At 35.4% G+C, this 14,129-nt stretch overlaps 1 protein-coding gene across 2 annotated transcripts in view; it reads right to left on the bottom strand.

Moving 5' to 3' along the window:
* ABCA13 (ATP binding cassette subfamily A member 13) overlaps positions 1–14,129 on the bottom strand; it is a 165,693-nt gene that overhangs the window by 18,332 nt on the left and 133,232 nt on the right. For both annotated transcript variants that reach the window (XM_064429242.1, XM_064429231.1), the window contains 3 exons: positions 10,694–10,844; positions 3,253–3,387; positions 830–933 (listed from right to left, as the gene is read on the bottom strand). In XM_064429242.1, coding sequence (XP_064285312.1) covers positions 830–933; positions 3,253–3,387; positions 10,694–10,844 — 390 coding nt within the window. The remainder of the gene's footprint in view (positions 1–829; positions 934–3,252; positions 3,388–10,693; positions 10,845–14,129) is intronic.

The raw sequence follows: 14,129 nt of genomic DNA, 5'->3' as shown, positions 1-14,129 counted from the left end.
TAAGAATATCTAAAAAAATCAGAAAATAGAAAACAGTGGTGGAAGTTTGGCTGCATCCTTTATTAATTCATCTGTACTTCAAATCTCATTTGGTCAAATGTTTCATTGTCATTCTGCTTTTTGAATTTTCTCTTCTCTGGACATGTTTTCATGATCTTTCCCTCATCTAAAGAAATTTTATATATAGTTATACATACCATATATATATTACCTAAGGGAACATTTCATTTATTTCATTTCACTATAGAGGTTACGAAATGGTATTGATGTTTCCTCCATTAAACCAATATAACAGTGACCATATCTGAGAACTGACAAGGTATTTAATGTAGATGGACTCTTCTGAAAGGATGGGGTCTCTCCTACCATTTCCAGTAATGCATAAGAGAAGAGCTGATGCATCCATCTTCAGGATGCCACGGCTTACTCTTTTCATATACTGATGCAAATCAGAAAATTTTAAAAAATCAGAAGGTTTTTCACTCATGCCTCCTTTTGTAAGGATTTTTAAGGTAGCCAAATACAAAAAAGTTGCCTGAAATTCGAAACCAAGAAGAGACACTACAACACTGAGTAAAAAGAGCATGGAAATAAAATAGTTAATTACATCATTTTAGCTGTGCCTGCAGCCCCTTGAGCAACACTCTATTTTTTTTTTTAATAAATATGAACAATATTTTGGATTTAAATAGCTTCCTTTTTCATGAATAGGAAGGAATTACCATAAAATTCCAAGAATTAATCAGTGTTTCACAACAGAGTGAGCAGGTCTTCAGAACATACTTCTCTGCAGCACAGAAATATGCTGGCTGCTGGGATAAGGTCTTACCTGTGGGATGTCAGCACAGCTGCACAGCCATCCTGAACTTCCTTCAGGATAGCTTTCCAAAGGTAGCGTTTAGAGCAGGGGTCCATTCCAGAGCTGGGCTCATCCTACAGGAAAAATGAAAATTACACAGCAGCATGGGAAAAGCATACCACAGGTTCTGCCCAGCATGAAGAATTAACACAATTCACAATAAAATCATATATTTTTCTCTTTAAGTGTCACATTTTCAGAAGGCCACTTAAGTGGCACCCTGATCAATGTTTTGCTTTAACACATACAGTTTAATGTCTGAATATATGGAAGGCACATTTTAGTAAAGAAGTGTGTGTATATATATATATACGACATTTAAATATAACCTATGTGTATTTATAAATGCTTACCATGTATATAAATTTTATATATGATATATGTATCGCTATAAGTATTTATTATATCTGTTTAATTAGCTACCTATACTCTTTGATAAGAGAAAATTGTAAGTAGTTTTTCTCAGTTTCTGGAAGGGTTTGGTGACTGTTTCTGATCTGCCATGAGCACAAACAACTGGAGAAATCCTATAGGTCCCAGATGTCTACAGCGCCCATCCCATGTGTTTGGTAAGATGTTTGGATTTGACATCTTATACCAGTTACTCCCACAGCCCTTTTAAGAGGAATTTTCCCCCACAGAGGAGAGAATTTACAGAATTTACATTAACTCAGTGCAGAGCAACTGGCAAACCCATTTCCCTCTTGGATGGCTTTCATGGAGAAAGATGTGCTGCTACAAAATCTACATTTCCCCTCCATATCTATTACTCCTTTCCTCCCTAAATCAAAGTTTTTACTTCATCCACTCATGGAAACAAAAGGAATTATATTTGATTGACAAATCCAGTCTCTGTTACTACAAAACTAGGAAGAAGGAAACTCTTCCAGTTGCTTTTCATGCAGTGGAATTCCATGGGTAGTGTCAGCACCTGTTAGAAGAGTATGGCTTTGGCCAGAGTATTTTCAGCAAGGAATCCCAGCTGCAACCTGGAAGCAATGTTTTCAAGACACAGAGCAAACAAAACATGCAGTTTGAAGCTAATTTTAGTGCTTCCCTACCAATGTCAGAGGTTAAAAAATTCAGTTCAGTCTCATTATCTGTGGATTGCTAACAAAGAAACCATAAAAAGCAATAAACATAAAGCAACCTACAATATTGCGCAAATTAATAGCTATGATCCTGGATGCAATTTAAAAGCAGATTCAGTAGTTTATATTGCTGTCTTTGCTTTCAGACAAAATAATAATAAAAAACCTCTTTTAAAATACTGAAAAACTCCTTTAGCCTTCTAAAGCCAGAAAATGGTTTAAAGAATTTGACAAGTTTAGATATCTTTCTTTCCTCTTTTAATTCCATATGCAACCGTCTGTGCCCTGAAGCAAGTAGGCTGAAATGGATACTTGCAGTAGTACACTGTCATAAAGACATTCAAAACCAGTTGGAGCATTTCCTAAGATCAGGAAAAAACACTGATTTAAGATAGTCTCCTCCTTTTATTAGCTGAACCAGGGTCAGTTAAAGCATAAAATGCAAATAAAATGTTTTCTCTTAGAAGTGAGGCAACAGTAAAAGTTAGAAGCAGCAAAATGTGTCTAATCTTCTGAAACACAGACTCTAGAGACCATCTAGTTTATCTGGTTCTGGTTTACCTGTGATCTTTTCCTGTAAGCCCAGGAATCCCCCTGAACTCTGAGGAGCAGCTTTCCTACCCCGACTGATTTGGAAGGTTTATTACACTGGTTTGGCTCTTCCCAGTCAAGTTTTAAGAAAGTGAGGTTCAATATTCTCTAGTGAAACAATGAATAATGGTATGAAAGAGAATGTAGTGTATTGATGCAGTTTTCAAAGCTTTGTAGCTCCCTGGTCTTCAATACAGAAAGCATAGTTTACACTGGAGTGGCCAGTGTCCAGCCTGAATGGGCAGTAGCATGCAAGAACCAAAACAACTTAGGATAAATAATTCAAATTAATATAAGTCATAAGTATTGCTTGATTGGGTGACTTGTGGATACAACGAAATGTAAGAACTAGCCAGATTTATGAAATAAATACAACTAGTAAGAATTAGGATTATCCTGGAAGAACATGGGTCAATTAAACACATATTTGGACCATGGCATACAGCAACTGTATTCATGTTAAGGGCTTTTTTTCCTACTCACTCCTAGGAAGGAAAAAAAAAAAAGGAAAAGAAAAAAATTCACCTTCTATTTTTGTGAGCACCGGAGAATAAAATTAAAGCCATTAATACGGCAGAACAAAGAAGAGAGTTGTTCATCAATTACTCCCCAACTGATCAGAAAAACACCTGATTTTCTTTAGAGCAACATACATGACAACAAAATTCAATGTAGCCCATTTTTCATAAGCACAATATTACTTTTACTCACCAGCAGAAGTATTTGGGGTTTACCAACTAAAGCCACAGCAGTAGAGAGCTTCCTCTTTGTGCCAGCACTGTACGTTCTCACCAGTTTGTCAGCATGAGCGCTGAGGTGTAACCTGTTAACCAGGTCCTCTGCAGCCTGTGGTTTGCAAATTTGAAGGCCAACAAAGATGAGGCAGATTAGATAACATTTGTGCATAGATTGAAAGAGCGTTCTGTTCATGTACGTTAAGAAAATGTATATGTGGTTTCCTTATTTACCCATACTTGCTGCACATTATTACTTTTGAATCTTAAACACAGGGGGCCCTTTGTTCTTCAAAAATGATAAGTATTTTCTCATATAGAAGTCAGGCTTTGTCACTGCTCAGCACAGTCATTTGTATTTGGTTTGTGTCCATGGGTCAATGATCTAAAATGTCTCTCATTTCAACTTATTCTCCACTATTTATTTGATCAAATACCAGAGTAACTGAAAATTCAAGCAAAAAAAGTTCTCCATCAGCTACAAAAAAAAGATGAAAATGTCAGGAAACAAGCCACCGTTGTGAATTTAGAGCTTCTTTAAGACAAAATGTAACAGTATTAAATTAATATAACTTTTTAATAACTGAGAGGGGTAAGTTGATCCTAGCTGGATTTGGTTTTAATTGCTCCAACAAGAATTTATGATTGGAGCAAGCTGGGAAGGCATGTGAGCACAGCTGGAGACAAAGCTTGTGCTGTTCCCTTATGGCCTTTCTCTTTATCCTGTCAGAGACTATCCTGACACACAAGGCTCCCTAAAATACTGGTGCTAGAGAATATCAAATGTAGCAATAATCTTAATCCACCTATATCAGCTACTACTGCTAGACTGCCCACGGAGATATAGCTCAAAACCACGAGGGACACAGCAGCAACTTGCTGCTTGCTGCTTGCTGCTGCTAAGCAGCAGGTGTTTGGCATAGACTTCTGGGGGGCTGTGTCATCAAGGAGTAATCAACTTTGTAACAGAGCAAGCATGTCTTCTACCTGTATGTAGGACAGTGGGAAGATTTTTGTAAAACAAGGAGTTGCATGGTGCCCTTATTGCCCAGCATTAGCTGCCAGAGCACCCCCAGCAGTATGGTTCATTGTCTTTGCTTCCTCTACATTACCTTCAGCAAAAAACCAAGGAGGGACTTGAAAGCTTAATCATATTGGATGGACAGTCTCCACTAAATTCAAAATTCCAATTGAAAAAAAAATTCAATAAACAATATTGTGAATTAATATTCACTATCCATCATAAACAAACTGCCACAAGCATAATAATACTTGCTATAGAAGATTTTTATGCAAACACCTGTGAAAATGATCAAGATATTCATGAGCCTCTGAGCAAGATTTGTCAAGAGATACTTATAAGAGTAAGAGACATCTTGAGGCAAGCTGTCACTAAGAAGGAACCATGCCACAGTGGTGAGAATCTGCAATATTCTTGTGATGATTCTTGGACTGGTATCCATAGTCACTGTGTTTGGGGTACCTGGATGTATAACCTGACAGCAGTGCATGATCTCATACAAAAGCCACATTTCAGAAGGATTGGTCTGTCTACATTAGGTGCAGACAGGTTTTTTTTAAAAAAAATTATAACAACTGTTAAACTAGCCATAGGTAATATTATTCTGAAAAGTTCAAGGCTTCTGCTGTATCAAAGTTAATTCACAGTAATTTATTTCCAATTAGAGGTTATAGCTGTGGCTTTAAAATATGGTTATTCGCCTAAGTTACATTCTAAGGTAAGATAGCTGAGCTTTGTTTTGCTATGTGGTTTTTTCACTTCCAAATACAGGTCTCATTATACACCAAAGCAACACACAAAGTGAAGTGTTATAAAGCATGTGGTAGACACCTTATCCTGTCTACAAATCTGACTTGACTGCTACCATCAGGAATGCATGGATGTTAGTGACTAAAGGATTATCCTCCTACATATTCACCAACAGTCATACAAATTACACAGAAGATCTCATAAGAATTTAAGACCAGAAAGCAAAAAAATATGCAACCCCATGTTTACACCAAATATACATTTTAACTATAATAATCTTCAAGAGTAATTAAAAAATAATCAAGAGAGGACCATGCATAACAGCTGAAACATAGTCAAAACTATTCTTTAGTTTATTCTTTAGACTAGAACCAGTCTTTCTAAGACTGCTTTGAAGTGTCATCTAAAGTCAGCAAAATGGCTTTTTTAAGAGACGATGAATGCTGCATGGGGAAGAATTAAGAAGGTCAAGGAATAGTGCCAGAGAGAAGAAAGTAACTATTTAAGTTAGATGGGTCTTTTTGTAGACTGTAGCCCCCAAGGAGACTCAGTCATGTCAGGTATGAACATAAAGCTTTGTAAGGAGCAACATTAAAAAGAACTAACTTTGCAAAGTTTGTAATTCCTCACATTGAACTCTCCTCTCTTTTGTGTGTGCTCAAGCATTTAGCATGACTCCACAATCTCCTGTTTCATACAAGGAGATAAAGTCTGGCAAGCATCCTGCTATAGAAATTTTCAAAACAAGGTTAAAAATCTAAATAAGTAAAAGGAGAGGGGTGGGAATAATTTCCTAGTACCCACTTTGCTGCTGCTTTAAATGTGAAGAGCTTCCAAGACAAACCTTGCAGATCATCACAGAGCACAGCACAATCTGACCTGATATCTAGATATGCTCCTTTGGTACAAAACATATCAAATTAGAATTGATTTAGAACTGAATGACATCAGCTACAAAAAGGCAGGAGGAAGGGCCAACTTTCTTATTTCTCCTATTCCTGCTACCTCCCTCAAATCTTATCTATGGTTCAGCAAACATAAGAATATAGAGCTCAATCTTTGAAGGGATGACTCCAAGACACTTTAATGCATATTATAAGATTTCCAGTAATTTTTCAGCTTCATCAATAATACCTAAGCAACAACAAAACAGCAATTTGAATTAAATTAGAAATATTACATATTAGCTCTATTGCAGAGTACTCCAAATATCTCCATTATAACTTCATTTGTCTGCATAGCCAGTGGTTTTTATCATAGTACACTGTGAAATAAATACGAAAAATCCCTCTTAAACTACTTTAAATGAAAATCAGAATTGAGCATGTGATCAATCTTCAGATACAGATACACACATTTATGCAAGAGAATTACAATTCTAATGATTTCCTTCCTGTAGTGAATGTCAGATATGTACACAAGCACCTTCTCTCCCTCCTTGTCATATTCACCATGATGTTCTATTTGAATAATATTTCATTGACCTTAAGCAACAAAGAGTGAGGAAATACTTCCATTTACTTAGTAAGTTGGTAACATTAAGGCCAAATCAAAAGCTACAGAGTTATATACAAATATATACATTGTAAGCACACTTGAACCATTAAAATGTTTAATGTCTATTCATGACTGTAATAATGTATTTAAACTCTTTCCTTTCTTCCTTCCTCCCCACACCAGCAGTAAAAATTATAACACACTTCACATCTATCAGCTAGCAATTTCCCTATTTTCCAATATTTCTTAAAATAATTTACTTTTTTTTTCTCATCAGTTCTAATATATTTAGCAAAATATTTTCCCCCAAATTAATTTGGGCTAGTCCACCTAGCTTTAGAACAGGCATTGGAATGAGCCCTTCAATCTGTAGCATCTAAACAAAATCCCCCAATTCTTTGGGGAGTTCCTAAAGACAACATTCATTCCAGAAGAGACAATAAGATAATTTTTTGCACACATGCCAATATCTGTGTGAGTAAAAGTCAAAGCAGGCATGGCCTCCTCCATCCATCAGGGAACTAAGAGATCCATTCAACTGAAAAGCAGTAATTGTGTAACTACTAATGCCTGCAGGTTTCCTCTCCCTTTAAAAATTACCTCCAATAGTCAAGTAAAAAATTAAGTGGTGCTAAGCACTTTCAGTCTGTATGTGTTCCAGAAAAACTTGGAGTTATTAATTTATTGAAAGAATAGAATCAATCTATTCAAAGGCTAGAAACATCACGGTTTCTACTCAACATCATGACTTCAAAGGCTGTATCCATCAGTGTATTAGTTTTCACAATAAATAAAATGCATAACTTCTTGCTATATATTTAAAAAATTTCTCGAAGCAGATCTGACCCAATATTGAAAATTTGTATCATACCCAGTATAAATGATAATAAACATGGATTGAATTCTAGACTCATCTGAAAAATAACTTTGTAAGTCCAAAGCAGTAATTCAAAGTGTCAGGTTCTGAGTAAGGGGATACAGCGTAGTTTGAACATCCTAAACAGCAATCATTCATTAATTCCACACAAAACAGTATTTTTTTGGCTTTCAGGTAAATTCAGAATTGTTAGATTTCTTACATTTGAAAACTGTATATCCATGGTCAAGTTTCTGGGGAAGAGTATTTTTTATCCCAAAATCTCATAAAACTGTACACACTAATTGTCCTTGGGGGTCCAAAAATAAGTAAACATACAAAGAATATATGAATTTACAGATTCCTATTTCCTATTTCCTATAGAATATGACATGTAAGGAAATCATTGAGATTCTAGAATCAGAGCAAAATCTTCCTGGAGAGTTAATGAAAAGAGAAAGCATACTCCAAAAAAGTTACCTCAGAAGACCTCATAAAGCTTCTTTAGAGGTTTGCAACAGAAGTTTTAATGCTAATGAGGGATGCCATTTGATGCTATGCTAATAATTTTAATTTTTTAACAAGCTGAGTGCTGTATTTTGGAACAAATAGAGATCTAGGAAGTTGCTATATTAAAGAAATGAAAATTAAAAGTACTATGCTTAATCAATATCCTTTTAAATAACCTAAAAGCTTTACTCTAATTTTTCCAATTTTAAACAAAAAGAATCTTCAGAGTAGGTTTATGAAGTATAAAAAAACTTCACATTACATGTGAAGCTTAACACTGATAGTAAATGTCCCATTTTTCTCCTCCTTTCCCATTCATTTAATTACTGTTTTGGAACATTAAGTGCACTCAACTTTATGTCAGGCACTTAACTCCTGCTGCTGATAAATTTGTCTAGCAAAGGATTTGGTCCTTGAAGTTACTGCTTCAATAGACAACTTCAGCTGCAACACAACCTGGGAGTCACCTGCCTGCTCACCAATTTCTTAAAAAACAAAGTGAATATATGTTTCTTTCATTATCAAACCAATGTACTCTCTAGAATACATGTGTCTGTGCATATTAGTGTAATTAGTCACTGGTAAATATTCAGAGGCAGGCTTGGAGTGCTGTATCAGAGGCAGGAGGGAATGATGAGAAAATAACAGCTTACGTTTCCATACAGCTGCTCCTCTAAAGCAGTCCAAAGCCCTATTTTCTTTATAGGAAGCTAAAATGCTCACTTTCTCCAGGCACCAGCCATTTCTGAGTGGAAGCACAGCAGCTGTTGAGCGCTTGACAGCCATGCCACACAGTCAGGAGGGCCCACTGACAAAAACATTTGTTTTCCTCTGAGATAGCTGCATTTCAGTTTTTGGTGGAGGAAAACCAGAGCAGCTAAATATTATTTCAAAGGAGCGCTTTGATGCCTTGATCACAAGCATATGGCAACAAAGTCTGCTCTGCAATCAGTGCAGACAAAAAATTAAGACAACTGAAAAGAAGGATGATCTTTCCTTCACAAATGTGATGCTAAGGCACACAAGACTGACTATAAAGAATAGTCTAAGCCTACACCTAGATTATCTGAGGTCCAGGAAGGTTAATGTTTGTATTCTCTCAGTGCAGACAGTAACTCAACTCATACCTAAATGAATTATTTTCATCCATCTGAAGAGGGATGTGTATGTGATGTACCATGCCACCTGAGGAACTCTTCCCTAACTGCTATGGAGGAACTGACACTTCATGGAGAAAACAGGTAATTAATTATAGTTGAGGGTTTTAGTGTAATAACAACTATCCTTTAATATATTTCTTTTAGATCAAAGGAAAGATATGCACGTTTTCAATACTCTGCCAGTAGTCTGAAGTAAAAATTAAGACCAAGAACTTATGAAGGGTAAACAATCAAACAACAGACTGTATGATAATTTCTGAGCAGACTGCAAGTAACATGTTGTTAAAACATGTAAAAGTCCAGGCTTTGTCCTGGATGATGGATACTGTTGAAGACAAGAGGCAAAGACTTGCAAGAATCATTAATTTTCCCCAGGCTTCACCCAGAAATACCCAAATTATCAGCTTAAAACAGTAAAAATTCAAAATATTGCCTGTCCTGATGAATACTCAATATCCCTTACAGGAATCATACTTTTTCTGAAATAGCACCTTTCTGCTGAGGAAAATGAAAACAGGCTGCAGAGAACCAGAAAGCAGCCTTCCCACATACAGTCAAGGAACTGGTTGCAAGCCACTTATTAGACCCTGAGGCAACAGCCAGAAAAGCACTGGGTAGTAGAAAAAAAAAAAGAAAAAAACCAGCTATTTCTGTTCATGCAATTTTGCTTCTGGAAAAATGAAAAGAAAACAACAGTCAGTATTCTGGAGGTTACAAGGGCAGTGCTAGAGCAATAGCTACTACTTGGGACAAATTTATACAGCAGGAATTGAAAGATACCAATTTCACATCACACTACAGTTTTCTCACGTTAATAGAGATGCAATTAAGCAGAAAAGACTGAGCAGCTCAAGTCAGATCACATTGTAAAATTCCATCTGCTGATATAGAAAAACCCATATTTTACACTGTATCTGTTTCATACTTAGTTTCTGGTATCAGCTGACTTGTCTCATTACAGAAAAAAGTTCAACCTGCTGATCAGCACAGCTACACCTGTATCTGTAAATCCAAGAGCTCCCAGTGATATTGCCAAATACTGTCAATTTCTATGCTAGTAAGTTCTCATTTTCTTTGGCTTCTTCTGCTTGGACAACCCAAGCTTTGTGTGCTAGCTGGAGCATTTAAGAGACTGCATCTATCTTGTGAAGTTTAAGACAGCAGAGTGCTAACAGTTCCTATCCCAGCACCCAGGTGTTTCATTTATTTATACAGAATCATACAACAATTTTTAGTTCCTTCAAAGTTAAATCATATCTCTGAAGAAAACAGTCTTTCAGAGGTACAAGGCTCAAAGTGTGGTCTCTCACAGTTCTTCATGTGAGATAGTGAAGGTATTGAACCATTCATAAATTTAATTTCTTTTAGAGGTTTTGTGCCCGATATTTCATTTGCAATAATGCTATTTTATTATCTGCAGTGATGTTATTGTGTTTTGAACTGGCATAACAGAGAAAAAAATCCACATTATTTAAATAAAATTGTGGTAATGAAAAACCTTATTACTAAAGTTGTTAAGATGAAATATTAGATAGTTTCTCATGTTCAAAAGGTACAATTGTTCTATAAGCTCCACAGTCTAGCTAGGCAATAGCTCCCCCAGAAATCTGTTCTGGATAGTTACCTTATGGATATCCTGCTTTGGAATTCCACGCAGTGTGCAGTAATAATAAAGGTGCTCCCAACCTGTTAAAAGTTCGTCCAGGGCATCTTGTTGCGGACAATATCCGATAAGAATACCTTCAGAACTAGCAGAGAGTATATCCATTTCAGACCTGTTTAAAGAAAAAGAAAAATATTTGAAGCTTTAAGAAATCCCATAGCCCTGGGTCCCACACTTGGGATACAAGAAAAACACACATAACCTCAAGTCTGCAGATGAAGGAACTTGAGTCTCTTTACTGTGGTTACTTAGTGCAGCACCACCCACACACAATGCACACTTGTTGTCCCTTTTAGGTTAACACAGCCACCAGCATGTCACTGTTGTGACAGCGTGTGTGTCAAGGTCAATAGACCAACACATGAAGAGCAGATGTCTATTAGAATTAACACTCACCAGTTTTACTTCTCTTATCTTTTTGGTAGTACCTGCTCCAAAGAGACACATTTCAAACCATGCATTGCTCATACTGGATATTATACCATATACAATATTATATTTGTATCAATCTCATTGAAAATTGAAGAGGAAGGACTTGAGAGAGAAGGAAATTTTGCTGAGTATTCTTTGTGTGTCTGTGACCACACATAGGCATGCGTGCATTCTCTAAACAACAAGAGTAAAACAAAACACAGGATATTAAATTCTAGTAACTTAAAAGACAATACAGCAAAAAATATAAAATTATCCTGATTTAAGAGACTTTGGCCTTTACTTTGTAGCTGTACAACATTACTTGAAATTACATTCATTGCTAAGAAGCAAGCTTGATTGCAAGGGTGTCTCATTACCCATAATGACACTAAATCTATCCTATTTATTCCAACATCTAATTCAACACTCAACGATGCTGATTTATGTGTAGAGAAAGACCTATGAAAAGAAAATACTTAATAATAAAAAAATAATAAAAAAATCTGAGTTTTGAAAGAAAAAAGTTTTTAAAAGATTCTGAGTAACAGAATGTTTTTCCTCCTAGTGGTTTTCTACATTTCTGGTTGAAAGAACTAAATATATGATTAATCATTTGGACACAAAGTAAATGTGTTAACGCAAGGATCTACAAATACTAGCACTAGTGAAAATATAAATATGTATCTCCTGTTAACAAGATTCAGGAATCTGGGGAGAAAAAAAAAAATCTGCATTTTACATAATGAACCACAGCATGAAAATATATTTTAATGCTATCAAAAGATAAAATAACATGATTATGACAAACCTTGCCATAGACTAATTAGAATGGTCCTTTGTTGTTAATGGCAAAATTATAAAACATGGTATCTTGGCTGGTTTGGCTGGTGCTACATAAGTTATTTGCCTGTAGACACCTCTCTAAATAAAGAGGTACCAAAAAATAGAAGGGTGATATGGGAAAGAGGGTAACAAAATGTTCCTCATTAATTTATATCCACTTATAAGATATTTAAATCAAATACATACAGAATTTTTGCTGTCTCAGGTTCCAACCATACATATGGTAAATTAAACCATTTTTCTATAGTCATCTTTACCATAAGATATGGATTGAATAATCCTGATCTCTTTAAACAACCAGTCAGAAGCAGTGGATTCCTTATTTAATTAGTTCTAACACAGCAAAATACTATTCACACTGAAATGTTAACTAGATGCTGTTAAACATAGAGAGATGAGTCTGAGGTTTGTTTTGCTAGGAAGATTCATGCACAGGGTATTCTTTTGGTGCAGCTGTTGTCTTTTGGGAAAAAAGAGACTGAGCTTTTGATAATATGCCGAGTTCAGTCAGAAGAGAACAAATCACACTCGGGGGTAATTTCAGGGACGTTTAGTCAGCATGAGCCCTCTAGCTGATAAAAGCACCTTGTCTGCAATAGGCCCCTACCATGAAGAACAAAAAGTTAAATATGGACAGCTGCAAAAAAAACAACAAAACGGACATCTATTGTTCTTTAGTAGAACTATATTAGAGCATCCTTACTCAGTTTGCATCAGGAAATAGAAAGCGTCCTCAGTGCTAATTGTACACACAGGATTCTAGTGCTCTGCCTATGTAAAGCACCCAGTCTTAGGTGAACAGTATCCCCACCACTGACCTTTAGCTTTCATAAAGTGAGGGCAAAGTGAGAATGCATCATTTAATATTCTTGCTCAGTTTGGTCCCTTATCTTGCCATCTTGCCACTATATCCATTAGTGCTGACCCTGAACACTTCAAGATTTCCCATTAACGCTGAGATTCTACTGCATTCACTAAAGAACTCATGGACCTTTCCACCTCACTCCTCCCTCTCAACTCTGTATCTGTCAAATCAAAAACCATCCAATTAGAAGACCAAAAAAAAAAAAAAGCCATATTAGGCTTATATTAGGATACTTTATTTTTATTAATGTGCAGTCTAATGCCTTGTCTTCCCTCATCAACATCACAGAGTAGATTTCAAAATCAAAATTCTGGACATTATAATTCAGTTTTGTTTAGCCAGGTCCTAAGTTTTTTCTGAAGATATAAACAATATAAATAAAAAATAGAGGAAAGAAAAACACATTATCATTTTTAATTATAGTAGTAACAAGCTCTTGTGTTAGGAAATTGATTTTCTTTGAAATTCAGTTAATCTCTCAGATTTCATTTTTATGGGTCTAAATTAAATTAACATTTCAAGTAGTGATGGCTTGATACCAGAAAATCTTCTCAGTAAATCATATACTGTAAATATTTTTTTTTTTTAAATTTCTAATTCAATTCATTAAACTAATTATAATCCTCTTCTTCCTTAACAAACATCATCATATATGCTATTATCAGAATCAAATTCAAAATACATTTTAATATTTTCTGAATTATAGATTAGCATGCAGCAAAATGCTGATTTTATTCTCAAGCTAGAGTAAAACAGCCATTTGTTTTCTGCCTTATTATTATTATCAGGATGCCATAATTTTTCACTAAACTATTCACATTAAAAACAAGACATACAGGAGGAAAAAATCAGCTCATTTTACAGACAGAGAGAAAGAACACATAAGTATGGATTCCAACCCCTCTCAGGCTTTTGTCATAATACAGTAGACACAATGAAATCTAGTGTAATATCTAAAACTATAGGGAGTAAAGCACTTTTACACTAAGCTTTTACACTAATACACAACTTTCTGTATCTTCATAATAACACAGCGCACCAGTTATCTTTAAATTCTGTTAGCAATTTTGATTACATCATCTGATCAAGTTAAGATATAAAGCATATCTTCTCCTTCATTTTTCTTCTTCATTTTTAGACTACATCCTTATGCTCAGTCAATACTTCCTCTCGTTAGTTAAGTTTTCCTTTAGAGTGAACAGCTGCAACAAATGACATCACCAGCATATTTCCAGAAATCTTTTTATTTTAAATATAGTTTTAAAGTTGCAGAAT

Source organism: Passer domesticus, chromosome 1 (assembly GCF_036417665.1).
Source record: "Passer domesticus isolate bPasDom1 chromosome 1, bPasDom1.hap1, whole genome shotgun sequence".
NCBI classification, from domain to species: domain Eukaryota; kingdom Metazoa; phylum Chordata; class Aves; order Passeriformes; family Passeridae; genus Passer; species Passer domesticus.
This window is presented reverse-complemented; position numbering and strand designations above follow the sequence as displayed.